At 35.5% G+C, this 18,511-nt stretch overlaps 3 protein-coding genes across 5 annotated transcripts; 2 read left to right on the forward strand and 1 right to left on the reverse strand.

The window, feature by feature from the left end:
- Nucleotides 1-709: 709 nt before the first annotated feature.
- LOC120092545 (protein serine/threonine kinase) lies at nucleotides 710-9,723 on the forward strand. Of its 3 annotated transcripts, none has more exons than XR_016525207.1 (16): nucleotides 710-1,266; nucleotides 1,364-1,446; nucleotides 1,648-3,765; nucleotides 3,961-4,288; nucleotides 4,405-4,620; nucleotides 4,760-4,832; nucleotides 4,917-5,122; nucleotides 5,206-5,268; nucleotides 5,904-6,112; nucleotides 6,191-6,302; nucleotides 6,411-6,906; nucleotides 7,130-7,440; nucleotides 7,560-7,803; nucleotides 7,875-7,948; nucleotides 8,501-8,636; nucleotides 9,523-9,723. XR_016525207.1 is itself a non-coding variant. In XM_039050662.2 (16 exons), the coding sequence occupies exons 1-16, from the start codon at nucleotides 1,135-1,137 to the stop codon at nucleotides 9,670-9,672; spliced, it is 4,971 nt and encodes a 1,656-aa protein (XP_038906590.1). In that variant the 5' UTR covers nucleotides 710-1,134; the 3' UTR covers nucleotides 9,673-9,723. The 3 variants fall into 3 exon arrangements, 1 of the variants encoding a protein (XP_038906590.1); XR_016525208.1 differs by having other exon boundaries at nucleotides 6,411-6,874; XM_039050662.2 differs by having other exon boundaries at nucleotides 6,411-6,926.
- Nucleotides 9,724-11,638: 1,915 nt separating this feature from the next.
- LOC120068190 (TRAF-like family protein) lies at nucleotides 11,639-14,019 on the forward strand. Its single transcript, XM_039019898.2, has 6 exons — nucleotides 11,639-11,784; nucleotides 12,255-12,384; nucleotides 12,477-12,646; nucleotides 12,723-13,017; nucleotides 13,366-13,532; nucleotides 13,628-14,019. Exons 1-6 carry the CDS (start codon nucleotides 11,760-11,762, stop codon nucleotides 13,783-13,785), a joined length of 945 nt encoding a protein of 314 aa, XP_038875826.1. The 5' UTR covers nucleotides 11,639-11,759; the 3' UTR covers nucleotides 13,786-14,019.
- Nucleotides 13,897-16,536, reverse strand: PPR2 (Tetratricopeptide repeat (TPR)-like superfamily protein). The gene is made up of 2 exons (XM_039019896.2): nucleotides 16,024-16,536; nucleotides 13,897-15,659 (listed from the first exon to the last, which is right to left on the reverse strand). The coding sequence occupies exons 1-2, from the start codon at nucleotides 16,393-16,395 to the stop codon at nucleotides 14,550-14,552; spliced, it is 1,482 nt and encodes a 493-aa protein (XP_038875824.1). The 5' UTR covers nucleotides 16,396-16,536; the 3' UTR covers nucleotides 13,897-14,549.
- Nucleotides 16,537-18,511: the final 1,975 nt, after the last annotated feature.

Genomic DNA, 18,511 nt, shown 5'->3' on the forward strand with positions numbered 1-18,511 from the left:
TAAGTTTATATAAGTAATCTTTTTATGTTATATTCAAATTTTTAATTTGAAATTTTAAAATAAAGGAAGAGGAATTTTCAAAAATAGAAAAATGAGGAAAACTATTTACAAGAAAAATAACTAAATTTAATCTTATTTGATAGACGTTGATAGATGGTCTATTAATGTTCAGTGATAGAAACTAATAGAAGTCTACCATTGATAGATAGATGTTAATAGAAGTCTACCATTGATAGATAGATGTTAATAGAAGTCTATTAGTGTTTTTTTTATAGTTTGATATTTTTTTTATTTATGAAAATTTATCATAAAGAAATTAACTTTTTAAATAAATAACGGAATTAACTCTAACGAAGTGTATTTCATATTGTATTGTAAATTATATGATACAGTTAAATACTTGTACACCACTCTTATCATAAAATAGGTTTCATAAATTAGAGCCAATTCAACAAAATATTTAATTATAGGTACAAATATCTTTATAATTCTTTTTTTCTTTCTAAAGATCTTTATGATTTCTATTCTATATATATATAAGCAATTTTATAGACGTAATAAAAATTAAACTCCAAATAATAAAAATTGAACTCTCAATCTTATATAATTATTAAATTTATTAAATTTGAGTATACAATTTTATCACTTTGGATCTTTCCGATGTTTCAAACGAAGAGAGTTGAATATTTAATAATTATAACTACTTTTTTGGGTGGTTTTTGCAATTTGACAAAAAGAAAAAGAAAAAGAGCCTGGACTATTACCAGTCTCTATCTCTCAAGTCTCTGCGAGGCCACTGAAGAAATGATGCACATTATTTGCAAAGCGCGCGCGTGCCAGGTAAATTCAGAGAAAGGGGGACGAGGTGCTGGTGGCTTACGGTGACTGCCGAGTGAAGAACTACTGTTCGTGAACATGCAGATGCGAGATTGAACAATTTACCGAATTACATCAAATGTATATTTTGATTGAAGAATGGAAATCATTCAGACTTGCCACTGAAAGTTGGGTTTGATCCGTTTTCTTCTACAATTTGAAATCTCGGTTGGACGGTTCGTAGAGTTTGTAAGTAATCAATGAACGATCAAATCTCCCCTCGAGTTTAATGGAGTAAAAGTAGTTTCAATCCGGTAAATGGAAGAGCAGACGAGGTTTTGCTATGAGTGTCTTAAAAGTCGAATCAAATTCGACTTTTCCGATCGGTTAATAGTCTCTTATGCCTTATCGGACTCCGCTTTACCCTTCACCTCCACCGCCGTTGTTCAGGTATTCCACCTGTTGGTGGCGCTTAATCGTAATACGAATGCGTTTAAGTGAGTGAATTTGAAACGTTCTTTTGTTATTTGATTCTTTTTTCGCGCAGGTGTCAAATGGAGAAACTTCAGGTTCTCAATTTGTGGTCGTATATCTGCCTGGCCACGATCACAATTGCCTAACCAACTATGTGTATGGCCATCTTTTTCTTTATTTATGTTAGATTTTAGCATTTATTGAAATTCTAAAAGTTATTGTTCGTTAGTGTCATAAACTCGAGAATCAGTTTGGACGAGCTGCTTGATTGTATCAGATGAATTATGGTTTTCTCCGTAGTAGTGTATTTAATTTTTCTCCAGGGAGACTTTAACATCACCCCACAACCCAATGCAGGAATGAGTATTTGCTGGACAATTTTAACGGTCTTCGCGATGAAAGTATTCACACCATGTCTCAAGTTACTGGAGATCAAGTTGAAATTCAAGAGGATAGTACTCATGCAGCTTCTTTGCATTCGCCACAAATTGATAAGAAATCACCCACTGACAGTCCTAATTATAACCACTCCAATAGGCTCTCTTGTTCAAGGATAATCAGTTCGTTGGCCCCCATTGCTCGTGTTAGCATTTCATCCCCCTCTACTTTTGAGGAAATTGCTTCCAGCCTTTTGTCTGATTCTTTGGAAGATCATGTATTGAACTCACTCTGTCTCTTAATTGAAGGAAGAGCGTCAGGAAGAGACTCCGTGAATTTCCTTAGCTTACTTGGAATTCCGTCTTTTCAAGAGAATGTCTTCCAGAATTGCTTGAGGCATCCCAATGTCGTGCCTGTTCTTTCATTGCTAAGGACTTCTGGTCATACTAGTGCAATATTGCCTACAACTCCATACACATTAGAGAACATTCTCCATTATAGCCCAGATGCCTTAAAGTCCGAGTGGCATATAAGGTTTCTACTATACCAGCTACTAACCGCCCTAGCCTTTATGCACGGCTTAGGGATCTTCCATGGCAATATACGCCCATCTAGTGTAATGTTGAACGAGATGTGCTGGTCTTGGCTGCACATTTGTGATATGCCTGGGTTAGTGTGTGATTTAAATAGAAAAGAAAATAATTGTTCGAGGGCTACATCGGGACAGATAAACTGTTGCGCAAAGGATTGTTCTTCTAAAGCTCTTTATGCCAATTCTAGGCTTTCATCCTCTATAGACTGGCCTTCTAATTTCATTCGTTGGTGGAGGGGTGAGTTGAGTAATTTTGAATATTTACTTGCCTTAAATAGATTGGCTGGGAGAAGGTGGGATGACCACAAATTTCACACAATAATGCCATGGGTAATTGATTTTAGCACAAAGCCAGATGGGAGTTCTGATGTTGGATGGCGAGACTTGAGCAAAAGCAAATGGCGGTTGGCAAAAGGCGATGAACAGTTGGACTTCACCTACACTGCCTCTGAAATCCCACATCATGTATCAGATGAGTGTCTCTCTGAGCTGGCCGTTTGCAGCTACAAAGCCAGAAGGTTACCTTTAAACATTTTACGTATGGCCGTCCGTTCAGTTTATGAACCCAATGAATATCCTTCTAACATGCAGAGACTTTATCAGTGGACCCCCGATGAATGCATTCCTGAATTTTACTGTGATTCTCAAATATTTTATTCAATGCACGATGGTATGGCTGATTTGGCTGTACCTCCGTGGGCAGGTAGTCCTGAGGAGTTCATTAAATTGCACCGTGATGCTTTAGAAAGTGATCGGGTCTCAGCAAAACTCCATGAGTGGATTGACATCATGTTTGGATATAAAATGTCAGGTGAAGCAGCTATTGCTGCCAAGAATGTTATGTTGCCTTTATCTGAACCCACAGTTCCAAGGCCTATGGGACGTCGTCAGCTCTTTAGTCAACCACACCCAAAACGACAAGTTCCGACCATGAGATCGTGTCAAAGCCCTGTAATATCAGTTGTGAATCAGGGGCATGTAAGTGAAGTGGAAGATAAAAATACTATTATGTCTGAAATATTCTACTTAGAAGAATTAGAAGCAGCATCATCATTCCTTGAAGAGGGCAGACATTTAAGTCCTCTTTATGGCGACTTTGCTAAGAAGTCGGAAGATATTCCCTCCAAAGAATTTTCATCGGCAAAGAGCTTCAATAAATGTTTAAGCAATACTTCTGATATATTTGTGCAGCATGAGCTGCGAACCAATATTACACTGAACTATCTTCTTGAGCATGTTGAAGTGGAGAGTAAAGATTCAATTGGATATCAAGAATTGTTATCATGGAGAGAAAAAATATTTCAATTGCAATTTTCTGATGGTGCTGCGAATGATATCTTTTCTATTGGTTGTATTTTAGCAGAACTTCATTTGAGGAGGCCACTTTTTCATTCTACCTCATTAGCTATGTACTTGGAAAGTGGTATCTTGCCTGGCTTTATGCAAGAACTTCCTCCTGACATCAAAATTCTTGTTGAAGCATGCATCCAGAAGGACTTGACAAGGTGGTAAATCTGAAGTTTTATACCTTGATAATGTTAGTTGTAAATAGTAATTACAATCGTTCAAATATATTGTCTGGTGTCTTCCCATTTTGTTTCTGCCATGGTCTTATATACTGCCCTGGTTGTATATTGATGAGTTCATATCCTATGGACTCTGGCTGACTAACTCTTCCTATTTTATCAAAACATTGTTAGGAGGCCGTCGGCCAAAAATATATTGGAATCCCCTTATTTTCCTGCTTCAATCAAGTCATGCTACTTGTTTCTAGCTCCACTTCAGCTTCTTGCAAAAGATGCTACCCGACTTCGTTATGCTGCCAATTTTGCAAAGCAAGGGGCTCTCAAGGCAATGGGAGATTTTTCTGCTGAAATGTGCGCTCCTTATTGCATGCCTCTTATATTGACTCCTCAGACAGATGCTGAAGTTGAATGGGCTTATGTACTACTAAAAGAGTTTTTGAAGTGTCTGATGCCTAAGGCTGTGAAGACTTTGGTCATACCTGTTATCCAAAAAATTTTACAGGCTAGTCATTAATTCTTTTTGTCAATTTCACTGTATCAATAAATTTTATAGATCCCTTATCAAGTAAGTAAACAAAATTTTCTGTATCTCTTTAATTATTGACATTTTAATTTCAGGTTACTGGTTATTCGCATCTGAAGGTTTCCCTTCTCCAAGACTCATTTGTAAGAGAGATATGGAATTGGCTTGGTAAACAAGTGTATATGGAAACAATTCATCCTTTGGTCATATCTAACCTATCTGTTGCTCCACATAAGAGCTCAGCTGCTGCTGCATCTGTGCTTCTTATTGGCTCTTGTGAAGAACTTGGCATGCCTGTTACCATTAATCAGGTTTAACTTATATTTAAGTCTTTGGATTTGATGACGTATAGAATTGTATTTAATATCCATATGTGCTCATCTGATTTTGTCTATTGGCCCTGCATGCATGCTTCTTAGTGCAGTCATAACTTGCTTACTCTTGTTTCAGACAATCCTGCCTTTAATCAACTGCTTTGGGAAAGGAATCTGTGCAGATGGCATTGATGCGCTGGTTAGAATTGGTATTCTTTTTGTTGGGTCGTTGGTATGACCTCTTTTTGAAAGAAGACGTGTTCTATTAAGTCACTTTACTTTCTATTGTTTAGGTGGTCTTTTTGGTGAAACATTCATCGTCAAGCAGATGCTACCATTACTCAAGAATGTTGTTAGATGCTGCATTAAATTTTCTTCTCTGTCCAAGCCTGAACCCATGCAAAGTTGGAGTAGTTTAGCTCTTATTGATTGTTTCACCACATTAGATGGTCTTGTTGCCTACTTACCCAGTGAAGTGGTATTAAAGGAGCTTATTGAGGTAAGATTTTCTAACACACTCAGGCGAAGTTGTGTAATGAATTGATATTTCTGAACTTATGGTGCATACCTGTGGTTATGTAGGGTCAGAAATGTTTGCATGTCATGGTGCTTATTCAGAAGAATTTGGATGTCTCAGTGCTTCAGGTGTTCTAAAACTCTTACTACACGCATGCATGGGTTAATATATTTCTGCTTTCATATTCGTGTATTTGATCATGTAAAAAGCTCATTGACAAGTTCATTACAATGTTGTAATGCTACGACCTTACTTGAACATGATTTGTTCTATAGGTTGTACAACTGTGTCCTTGAGTTCTAAAGAGACAATGTTGTAATGCTAAATAAATGTTTGTTTATTGGTCAAGGTTCTTCTCTAGTATAATATTTATTAGGTTTCCCCCAAAATTTTGTGTGTTCTCTCATCTCCATTTAGTTTGAAACTGGAATACTTTTAGAAGACTGGACAACACTAGATTGAGGGCTTTTCAGCTCTTTGTTCTGAAAAGTGGTATCTTTCAACTCAAACTGGGGACATGTCTGACAAAGATGCTAGATGCCACCAGCCAATAGGATTCACCTTCGCATCTTTAATTTAATTTATAATTCCAGTGCATTATTTTCATCTCTTATCTGTGTTTAATGTTTAATGGTGTTTCTTTGGATAATACATTAATTTTTTCCCTATATTATATCTGAACTACTTGTTTTCCCCTTGCCATTTATTTGCCAGCTAGTTAATTTTCGATGATTTGGAATGTAATCTGCTATCTGTTGACCAGGTTGCCGCTAGTTCTCTAATGACAATTTGTCAGCTAATTGGATCAGATATGACTGCATTGCATCTAATACCCCAACTTAGAGAGGTATTCGATGAGCTTGCTTTTTCGCAGGAAGCTGCTTATCGATCTACTTCTCTTGGCAAAAACATGAAATCTTCCAAATCAAGCATTGATGGAGATGTCCTCAATGAAGGCCGCATGGACCTTGTGTTAGCACTATCTTCATCCTTCTAAAACAATAAATTTGTTTTGCTCTCTCACATCTTATCTTTACTTCTTAATTGCAGACTGATTTTGTATCCTACATTTGCATCTATTCTTGGGATAGAAAAGCTCCGACAGTGTTGTACGACATGGTTGCTTCTTGAGCAATATCTTCTTCGGTACCATAACTGGAAGGTAGGAGTAGCTTTCGAGGGTGGTCTTGGATTATGCTTCTGCCAATTCATCTAAAATTAACCTGTATTTAATTTGTTTATGCACATCTCTGAAGATATCTTCATTCAGTGGGAATGTACAGGGACGTCATCTCGATGCAGTTCAGAAAAATCAATCAGTAAAAGGAATGAATTCAGTAAGGGTTCAACTAGTGAATACAGTCCTGCCAAACTTTTACTTAATGGTGTAGGGTGGTCAATCCCTCAATCACAAAGGGCTCAAGGTGCCAAAAACTTGATGCCTCTAAGACATGCTGTTCATCAAGGTTCCATGCAAATGCATGCATCAACTTCACCTTCTATAAAGGTTGAACCCTGGTTTTGGTTCCCCAGTATAGCATCTAGCTGGGATGGACCTGATTTTCTTGGCCGCGCGGTGGGTTTGAAAGATGAACATCCATGGAAGATTAAAGCATCTGTTATTTACTCTGTTCGTGCGCATCAGGGGGCAGTAAGATCTTTGGCCATTTGTCCAGATGAATTTAATGTTTTCACTGCTGGAATAGGATCTGGGTTCAAAGGAATGGTTCAGAGGTGGGAACTGTCTACAGTTAACTGTGTTTCAGGTTATTATGGTCATGAAGAGGTTTTCTTCTTTCTTTTTCTTTCCTTCCTTTTGCGATCATAATGGATCCTTATTTTTCTTGATTCATTCATAACATGACTTTTTATCTCTGATCCCCTTGGAAACATTAAAAAATTAATTGACAGTTATGTTAAAATTCCCGTCATTATTATTATTAATCAAGGAGGTTGTGATAATTTTTATTTCTGTTCTGAAATTTTTAGGTTGTCAATGACATTTGTGTTTTGTCGCCTACTGGAAGAATAGCTTCTTGTGATGGAACTATACATGTCTGGAATAGCCGATCAGGAAAGCTTATATCAGTGTTTGCAGAGTCATCGTTGGATTCTGCACATCTTGCAAGCCCTTTGTCTTCCGTCTTGAAGACAAACGCTGACCATGTCAACTCGATAAGTTCCAGTTCATTGTCAAGTGGAATACTGACTAGTGCATTTGATGGAAGCTTGTATACATATATGCATCATATAGAATTTGCTGAAAAGCTTGTAGTGGGCACTGGGAATGGTTCTCTTAGGTGAAAACATACTTTGGGTTTCACATTCATTTTAAAGCTCATTTGTTTGATACTTTGATAATAAAATAAACTCACGCAGATTATCCTATGGATGATTATGGATTATTATATTTCCACAGATTTATTGATGTTGCTCAAGGTCAAAAGCTTCATCTGTGGAGAGGAGATGGCGTTGAGTCTGGTTTTCCTTCTCTAGTCTCCTCCATAGGCTCTTGTGCGTTTGACAAAATGGTTGCAGATGGTGCTTCGGCTATGCCTTCCTGGATTGCAGCTGGACTAAGTTCAGGGTATTGTCGACTATTTGATGTGAGGAGTGGAAATGTTACTGCCACTTGGCGGGCACATGATGGTTATGTGACCAAGGTAATTTTGACATGCTTAAGAAAAATAGCTGTATGATGATCTTGAGTTTGATTTGCTTTTATGCTTTACAGTTGGCTGCACCAGAAGAACATATGCTTGTTTCAAGCTCTCTTGACAGGACTTTACGAATTTGGGATCTGAGAAGGTTCGTGTAAATTCTCATGCACGCTATTTTTGCTTGCACTAAGATGAGTGGTTAATAGAAGCTGTCATTATTATTATTATTTTTAGTTCAACAAATGTGGGGATGGGCATCGAACCATCAACCTTTGAGATGGTAATTTGTACTTTTATCCACAAAGCTATACTTGGATTGGCATTAAGTAGTTAATAGAAGCTTTTATTATATCACTTTACTTTGTTTCTGACAGTGTTCATCTGTTTTTCTATCAAGGAAGTTGTTCTGGCAAAGGGGTGTTTAGCAAGTTAAGAAAATAAGTTGCAGGCAGCAAAGAAAGGGCGCTTGTAGTTTCAATTTTCTCCAACAATAGTATAATTGTATTAGTTTTGGGGACTTTGGATTGCCAATATATCAGGAAAAGGAACCATATTTTAGACCCAATTACTATTGTAGATAAACTAGATGGAGCTTGTTATTGTGTAATTCTCAACCGACTTTTATCTGCTCTCCTACTATCCGGACTTGTTAATATTTCATATATTTCGTGGATGACACCCTCTCATATTTCTTTTGTAGGCTTTCCCCATCAAAGCCAATCATTTTTAGAGGTCACAATGATGGTGTATCTAGCTTCTCGATGTGGGGCCAAGATATCATCTCAATTTCCAGAAACAAGATTGGACTTTCGTCTTTGACAAAATCTGCTGATGAAGTAAGTAGTGAGCACTTCTTAATATGGTCCCGTCTGTCGTCACGTACTTTATACAACAAGAGTTTCCTTTCAGTTGAATCAGTTCAGGTGCACTATAGTATAAAGTTGGTTGTAGATTTAGATTGGGGCTAATAATATTGCAGAATTTCTATGAAACGCTTTATCCCCAATACATCATGTGTTAGTTTGGCGGAAGAAATACGATGTCATGTTCTATAGGTTGTACAACGTCCTTGAGTTCTAAGTTTGGCATAAGAAAGTAGGATGTCCTTTGGTATTCAGCCGTGTCGTTGATCATAAACTCTCTCGAGTTCTCTTTGATAACCATTTGGTTTTTCGTTTTTAAAAATTAAGCCTATTTTCTCTTCATTTCTTATAATGATCTTCATCTTTCTTGATTATAGGAGTTGAATTCTTAGCCAAGTTCTAAAATTAAAAACAAGTGGGAAATTTTCACCGACAGAAAAAATGTCAAACTATTTACAGAAATAACAAAAAAAAAAAGCACTTATAGACGCTAATAGACTTCTATCATTCTCTATCAAAGAAAATAAAAAATTTCTATTTTGTGTAAATAGTTTCCCGTACTTTCTATTTTCCGAAGATCTCCCTTTTTAAAAAACTATTTTTTTCGTTTTCAAAACTTGGCTTGGTCTTTAAAAACATTGGTAGAAAGTAGATAATAAAGTAAGAAAATTTAGAGGTGAAAAAGGTGTTTATAAACTTAATTTTCAAAAACTAAAAATTAAATAGTTACTAAATGGGACCTTAGTTTTTAGATTTACTTTTTGTGAATTTAAAATTCTATTGGTTCAGTTACCATTGTGTGATGAGTCATATATGGTCCATGTTAAATCTAAGTTAAAAGTGGATCCAATGTGTGCAGGATGGGCAATATCGAATTATACCTCAAAATCTCTCGAGCATGGACCAGGGAACAAGAAATTTATCAGTATTGTCTAGTATAAGTATTCTTCGTTATTCAAGATTGTTCGTTGTTGGAACAGAAGATGGTTACATGAAAATTTGTAGTTAGACACTTTATGGTGGGAGGAAGGGGAAATCATTTCTTTTTCATTTTGTTTAATTTATTTATTATTTATTTAATTTTTTTTTTTTTTTTTGAAAAGAGAGAAAAAAATGGTGTAGGGAGAGAAACCCGAGAAGGTGTTAAACCTAACCACCTCTCAAACTCAAGTTTCTTCACTCTACTTTCATTTATTGTTTGCGGTACGGTTTTAAAAATAACATATAGAGGTGTTTAATAAATGAGTATAAGTTATTGGGTTGGGTGGATATTTATTATCCATATTTGTTAAGTCCATAAAGAAAACCTATGGATTATTAAAATTCATTTTTTACCCAATCAAAACTTCCCTTTTTATCCTCTCAAAACTAATCTTAAATATCAATATATTTTCATTTCTTTCTCTCTTCCTCCATCTTTGCCGTTTGGATTCAGATCTGATTTTTTTTTTAATCGTCAAACCTTTGGATTCTATTTTCATTTCTTTCTCTCTTCCCTCGTCTTTGCCAGATCTGATTTTTTTTTTGTCAAACATTTGGATTCTATTTTCATTTCTTTCTCTCTTCCCTCATCTTTGCCGTTTGGATCCAGATCTGATTTTTTTTTTTTTTTTTTTTTTTTTTTTTTTTTTTCGTCAAACCTTTGGATTTGTCCGGATTGTCAAACCTTTGCTTCCTTGCAGTACTAGAACACGCACGAAAGAGGTACTGCTTTCGTCTACTAGGAAGAAACATGTAGACTGACCACACCTCTGTATTTTGTTTATAGTTTTTTTGGATAACAGCAAGTGGACAATGGACTGTCATGTCGAAAAGAATGATAACTTTTGCATACGTCATGACATGTAATTTTTGTGTTTGTATTATGATACGAATATTATAAGTATCGAAAAGAACATATATTTTGTGAATTTTTTTGGAAATGGTCACATGTTCGGTTGGTTCATGTTATTTTTGTGATCTTGTGAAAAATGTTACTGTACTACATCACATTCTCATCATCATAATTAAATGAAAGGTGATTATCTTATGTACAATTTCAATTCCAAATATACTATCTATATTATATAAAAATAAACTGTACAATATATGAAATAATAAAGTTAAGTTAGCAAGATTCAATATATATACATACAATATACCAATTAGTAATTGGGATAATTACCTTCAATATATATATATACATACAATATATAATATATCAATTGAACAGCAATATGAAATATATTTTGTTGGTATGTTTTACCGACTGAAGAGAATTAGAATTATTACAGTTTTTGAAAAGAATATATGAAAAATAATCTATTATGTTCTACAAATTGAGAAAAAAATTGAGATTGTCTAGTTTATGTCATAAATGATTTGAGAAAATACGTATATATTTGAAGATTAATTAACAATAGTAAAGCATAAAACTAAAAAAATAAAAGAATGAAATAAAAAACAAACAAAAAGAAAATAGAACTAATCTCATTCACAAAAAACTGTATCAGATCCCTAACTCAACTCAACTTTGCACAACAAACATAGACAATACAATTTAACTCCACAGATAATTTAACTCTCCAGATAATAATTACCAATTCAACTCAACCTTCTAGTTTTATTACGCATCAAACACATCATAATATACTAGCATTAAAAATAATATTTATGAAAACAAATTTTCAGCGTCAACTAAAAAAAGTACGGTACCTTTATCCTAAAAGGCACAAGAATTTCAAGATGCATGTATCTTCAGCCTTGCATTTCTAAGAATTTTGTAAGGGGGAAAATAAAAAGAAAAGCTCTTGTGGATATGAAAAAAAAAAAGGAAAATAATAGAACTTTTGGTTGAGGAAGATAAAACTTCAGAGTTTAGAGGATTCTTATTCTTTGAACCCAGTTTATTCATAGGCATAATCCTTTACCATGTTATGTTGACTACTGCAGGCATAGAATATTACTTTCATAACGCCAGAAAGTAATACCTTTTCTCATAAACCGTATAAAGAGGATGGTTTGGGATGGATGTTCCTCAGCCGTAACACTCTTATAAACCAAAGTTACAATCTGTTCATTCCCACCGTATAAATCCTTTTGTTATAGTTTTTTGTAATGGCCGATCTCATTGGTGACGACGGTATCACTTACTCTCTCTCTCCCCCTTTTATGCACACGTAATGAAGAATTTAGGCTCGATTACAAAAAATACTCTCGAAACTTTAATATTTGTTTTAAAAGTATATAATTCTTTTAAAAATTGCAATATTATCCATGAGCTTTCACAAAAATTTCGACTATATCTCTAGGATGAAAATTGAGAATTAGAATAGGTGGGGAGTGACTAGGCCTCGATTTTCATTCCAAGCCAACCTACACCATTCTAGCATACTGAATGCGAAAGAATTAGCTTTATACAGCACATGAGGCCAATTCAATTTCAACGTGGTAAAAATTGGGGGGGAACACCATTACACATAGTAATTTTAACAATTTCTGTGTTAAAAATGCATGCACTTTTCATAGTTCATAAGATACTAAAAGAAATGCAATATCACAGCATAGACTTAGTCGTCATTAGCTTTCTTACCAATGAGAAATAATATGCAGAGATCTCAAGATATGTTTCCGATGTCCCACCTGCTCATTATACTGTCAAGATAGAGTCGTTTTCATTGTTAACAAAGAATAATGTGGATCGGTTTGAATCCGGGGAGTTTGAGGCAGGTGGCTACAAATGGTAAATGCTATTTCTTCAGCCTCTTCATCTTCTTCATAAATTTTGAGGCTTGAGCTGCACTGCATTGTCATAATCATGGAATGTGCTTGCAGGAAGTTGGTACTCCATCCACATGGTAACAAAAGCAAGAATGGGAATAACCACATCTCTCTGTATTTGGCGATTGCAGGAACCGACTCCCTCCAACCGAGTTGGGAAGTATTCGTTGTTTATCGACTCTTTTTGCTTGATCAGAACAACGACAACTACCTCACAGTTGAAGGTAATATCTTTCTACCCCTCGAAGAAATAAGCTGTTGCCTGTATGCAATATGAGTAATAATATCTGTAAAATGAAGATGGCAAGTGGAAGCCGAGGCGGTTTCGAGGATTGAAGAAAGAATGGGGTTTTGATAAATACATTAGCCTAGAAGAATTCAATGAGTCCTCGAATGGGTATCTGGTGGATGATGTTTGTGTGTTTGGAGCTGAGGTCTTTGTTTGCAAAGAACATTTCAAAGGCGGCAAAGGGGAGTGTTTGTCAATGATAAAGAGTCCCATCATTTACAAGCATATTTGGAAAATTGAAAACTTCTCCAAGTTAGATGCTGAGAGCTACGAATCCAAAATCTTCAATGGAGCGGATCAAAAATGGTATCGTCTTCATTTCACAAGTTCTAATCTTTGATTTTGTTTGGTAACTATTTGATTTTTAGTTTTTTGAAAACTAAACCTATAAGCACTCATTCCACTTCTAAATTTCTTGCTTGGTTATCTGCTTTTTACCAATATTTTTAAAAGTTAAAAAAGCCGTTAATGTTTTTAAAATTTGACTAAGAACTCACCGAAAGATGCAAATCGTGGTAAAAAATTAAGAGGAGATAGACCTAATTTTCAAAAACCAAGAATCATAAACGAAATAGTTATTAAATGAGACCTAATTGATCATGTTTGAAGCTGGACTGATACGATGAGTTACACACATTCATTTTGATGTTGCAGGAAAATTCGAGTGTACCCACAGGGACAAGGCAGTGTCAAAGGCAGCCATCTTTCGCTATTTGTGGCACTGGCAGATCCTGCCGCGCTGCATCCTGCTACCAAAATATATGCAGAGGTAACGTTGCGCCTGCAAGATCAGGTTCAGTCAAAGCATCATTCTGGAAAAGGTAAAAATACACAATCACAATGACTCACATGATCATATACAAACTATTCAGTTATATCACAATGACAAGGATTTTTCTTGTTTTGGTGTTGGCAGTTTCGTATTGGTTTAGTGCGTCGAACCCAGAAATTGGAGGGCTTAGATTCATTCTCTTAAGCAACTTCAAGCAACCTAACATGGGTTTTCTGGTGAAGGACATTTGCATTGTTGAGGCAGAGGTCAACGTCATTGGAGTGGCCAATGCATTCTCTTGAACCCCCTCCTGTGCTCTGTTGCAAACCATAAATAACATCATATTATTCTCATCCCTTGTACTTTACGTGTAAATGAAGTACTGGTCATGATCTTAACTTTAAGTAGACGGATTTACGATGGAAGCCAACGTAATTTTATGAAACAACTGTATGCATACAACATGCCATTGAAATTGATATGATTTGTTTATAATCAGAAACTAATTAATTGGAACCATTTCATCGTTTCAAGAAGTCTTGAACAACTGTGATATTGTTTGAATTTTTGGGATGAAAGCCACAAGGAGGCAATGTCAATTGTTGCTCGCTAGAATATTGTGCCCTTGTAAGCAAATACCTTTAACGTAGCTCACATGGGTTTACAAGGCCAGGTGGCCACCGTGTGCGGACTCGAGAGTCTTGTACGTTTTCTCATTGCATGTCAATTTGTCCAGAACAAAAAGCAAGTTCGCTTAAAACTAATATAACTAGAATTGGGAGACACTAATACTGATCAGCTTCATTGTCACAAAAGCTCTATACATAAAATCCAGTTAGCCGCAGACTTCCCACAGAAAATATGTGCCTGAAGGATCATCAAAACACTGGTGAAAAAAACTCGGCATAGAGGATGCAATTCGAAGGGTGGATTTGATCTTCTGAGATGTATCCAATGTAGCAGCAATTTAAACGGCTGGAGGATAGGGCCCTTGGTGGAACAGGCATACGTAGGGTCCAAGTTCTCAAACATGCACCAATTTTGCATTCCATTTCATTGCTCGAAATCACTCATTATTAGAAGCATAATCGATCACCTGTTTCTTTTCCAGCTCCAAGTAATGAACTCTATCATTCATGCCTTCCTTTCCATAAGCTTCTATCATAATAGAATATGTTTTGCTATCTGGCTGACAATGTTTATCTTTCATTCGCTTAAATACTCTATCCATTTCCATCAGATCCTCAGCCTTAGCACATGCAGATATAACCGCATTATAAAATGAGGTATTCTCTGGAATCTCGAATTTTCCTGCCAACTTAACTGAGCTAATTACCTTATGGAAGAGACCTGCATTAGCATATCCGTTTATAAGGCAACAGAATGTCTTGGTGTCTGCTCTCATGCCCTCAGCACGCATTTGCTCGAATGTGTACTCCATGTTTTTTGCATCTCCCACATCAGCAAAAGCTTCAATCACATTGTTGTATGTTGATGTCGTCCATGGAAACTGCAGTTTGCGCATATATTCCATCACAGAAGACATTTTATCATACATCCTCTTCTTCCCATAAGCACCAATCAAAATGTTAAATGTACGTGTTTCTGGCTCAATACCAAAGTTACGAAACTTCTCATACCATCTTTCCATCATTTCAATCTGCCCCTTATTACCAAACACACTAAGAATTATATTCATTGTCCACACATCCGGTCTACAAGTTGAGCTCTCAAGCATTCCTAATAGAACTTTCTCCATTTGGTCATACTTCCCTATCTTGCCATATCCACTTAAGACTATGTTCTGGGTCACGGTATTTGGAGTTATCAGTCGTTCAGCCATTTCCTCATACAACGATTCGACTATTTCAAAGCGAGAAGCATCAACACAAGCCTTGATTAAGGTACTATAAGTGTAGACATCAGGTTGACAGCCAGGGAGGGTCTTCATGAGATTAAGAGTGGAGAATGCTTCATCAATGAGATTGTTCCGACAATACGCCGCAAGCAAAGCAGTGTAAAGTTCAGAGGTAGGTTCACATCTTTCTTCAAGCATTGTGTCAAAAAGCGAACGGGCACGATGTGGTTGGCCGGATCTTCCAAGTAGAACAAGCAGCTTCATGTAAGTTCCTTCTTTTGGTTCATAAAATGGCTGTTCTCGGAGCATTTCAAACACCTGAAGATTGAATTAAAGCAGCGACAGTCGTTAGAGGTGAAAACAATAACACGAGAAATTTATACACACTCTTGAAATTGTCACTTCATTCCTTCAAAATTAAGGCACGTGAAGATGAATGTTCATGTTTCCAATTAAACTTTGAAGGGAATGTCCCCAAATATGCAAGTCTTCTCTCATCCATAAATAGAAAAAAGTGCTAATTCCAGTCCATATTACAAAATTATAAAAACGGAACATCAATTTTATCTCAAATAAATCAAAACATTGAACATAAACAAAGAGGAAGTAACAAAAACAAGGAGTCCAGAACAGACAAAAACAACCTAAAACGAAAATTGAAACAAAAGGAAGGGGAATGGACCTCAAGAGCTTGAAGCCACCGTTTGTTAGTGATATGGTCGGACAAGGCTTCAGTGACGGTGTTGGCCCAAGCCTTGGCGTTGTTCTTGCGGTCTAATTTCTTTTTGACATTCTTGAGAGGGGTCTTCCTTGGGGTGGATGTCTCTGTAATTCCTGGAAATTCCCCTTGCTTCCAGTGCTTCTTCTTAGCAGGTGATGAAGAAGAAATAGATGGAGGAGGGGATTTTCTAGTGGGGGCTGCAAATGCACAGCGAACAATGGGAGAATTGGAGTGCGAAGAAGATGAAACAAAGATGGGGAAAAAGAAAGTGGCGCCATGATCGAAAGAAACTGAAGAAGGGAGGAGCGAGGAGGAGAAGGAGAAGGAAACCATAGCTTGGAGTTCCCTCGGCAGAGCTTCGGGAAATGAAGTAGATGAGTGAGTGAGATTTTTAATGTGGACAAAGGGATTTTTTTGGGAAATTTGTACGAATCCCCCTCTTCAAGACTCTAAATTTGGCCCAACTTTTACAAACAAAAGAAATTTGATCTTTTTATTGATGTTTTCAAGCTGTAAATTTACCGCTTTAATCCTTTTTTTTTTCTTTCCCATTTCACCCATTCTTCCTCTATTTCGCAAGACTTTTACTCTCTCTCTCTCTTTTGTTGTTGTTTTTCCTCTTTTTCTTCTTCCTCTCGATTTCTTTTGTTTTACGTTGCCCTCCGGACAATTTCTTTTTTTCTTCTCCAACGATTTGTATGTATGTCGTCTTTTTTTATTTTTCTCTCTTTATTATTCATTTTGCAGTTTTTTCCGAAGATTGATGAAGACCAATAAGAGCAGAGAGGAGCAAGAGTGGGAGCGAAAAACAAGAAGAAGAATCTGAATAAATGAAAAAAATTGGAAAAAAAATTGTAGTTATATCTTATGAGGATCATGACGAAGGGGCGAGAAGTGGGAGCAAGGAGCTGGGGTGAGGAGCTAGGAGCTAGAAACAGGCCCTCGAGTGCATTTTGAGGTCAAATGAGTACTTTCACATGTGGATGACGTCAGTAAAGGGCCAAATTTCAAGTATTTTTTAAAGTGAGGTTAAATTTTGAGTTGGCCCTTAAATAGGGACCATCCATATAAATTCTCTGATTTTTTCTGTTCTTTTCTCACAAAATTCATTTATCAAGTAGAGAGATTAATTCATAAAGAGAGAGAAAAAAATTAAAGTAGAAGGATTAAAATGATAATTTTCTTTCAAAATTTCACATTTCAAATAATGATGATTGATAAGTCGACAACAATACATGAAGAAATTCTTAAGAGGTCGGTTAATCTCTATGAGTTTGAAAAATACTTCAAACTTGTATCTAGTAGTTATTAAAGCCATAAAATCCTTTTAATCTACATCGGACGGTTACTTAGATGAATCATTAGTGTCAGTCTCATCAAATAAATTCTTTTTATCATGGCTAAAAAAATGTCAACTTTTGAAACTTTTTATTTTAATCCTTCAAACTCTTTGAAGTTTGAAGTCATTTTCAAAACAATCATGAAGGCCAATTACTGGACGAAAATTTTCGTGTTTGTATTGTTTAAGTGAACAGACCTAAATGTATATAAGAAGTAAATATGGAAGTTAAGATAATGAAAAAAAAAATATTAATGAAATAACATAAAATTGGAGGTGTTAAGTTCAAAGATGAGAACAACAACGTGTACAATTTACAGATATGCCACGCGTTTTATTTTATTATTGTATTCATATACGTGCTTAAATATGTTACATAAATATGGTTGTTTTAAAAGTTAAAACAAATATTAACCTTCATGAAACTTTTAAATATTTGGATATAGTGAAACCAACCAAGTCTTTTCTTTAGGGAAGTACCTATTTAGTGCCTACATTGAAATACGTATTTAGGTCATATTTACTCTAAGAGAAATGTAATACATCAATGATAATATGAAAAATGAGTCCCATTTGATTACGTTTGGTATTGTTATTAGTGTTTTGTACCTGTATTAACATCTAGATTCACTTTCAAATTTGTAATAAAAAATGTAAATTGATTGACAATGTAGAGTGCTCAATCCAATTGTGTTTGGAAATTATGTCGATATTGTTACCATTACCTTTACGGTTACTGTTATAACATGAGAATTATGAATTTATCACATTTACTATTATCGTTACTGTTGTTGTTTGACCTTAAACGATAATAACATCAATAGTAAAGGTAATAAATTCATAATTATAAGTAAACATGATAAAAAACAATTCAATTACGTTTGCGATTGTGACCTATTACGGTTGATCCGTTAATGAAGTCTCATTATGATTATACCAATTTTTATTATAGATTGGTAAACATGATCTTAGTGTAAAATCGATGTTAAAAGTATAAATCTCGAAATTTAAGAATCAAATTGAAACATAACTTAAATCTCAAGTAATATTTAAAAATCTAAGAAATAAATTAAAATCAAATTCAAAATTTAAGAATTAAGCTACATTTAA

This window comes from Benincasa hispida, chromosome 12 (genome assembly GCF_027475165.1).
Source record: "Benincasa hispida cultivar pf3 chromosome 12, pf3_genome.v1.1, whole genome shotgun sequence".
Lineage (NCBI taxonomy): Eukaryota > Viridiplantae > Streptophyta > Magnoliopsida > Cucurbitales > Cucurbitaceae > Benincasa > Benincasa hispida.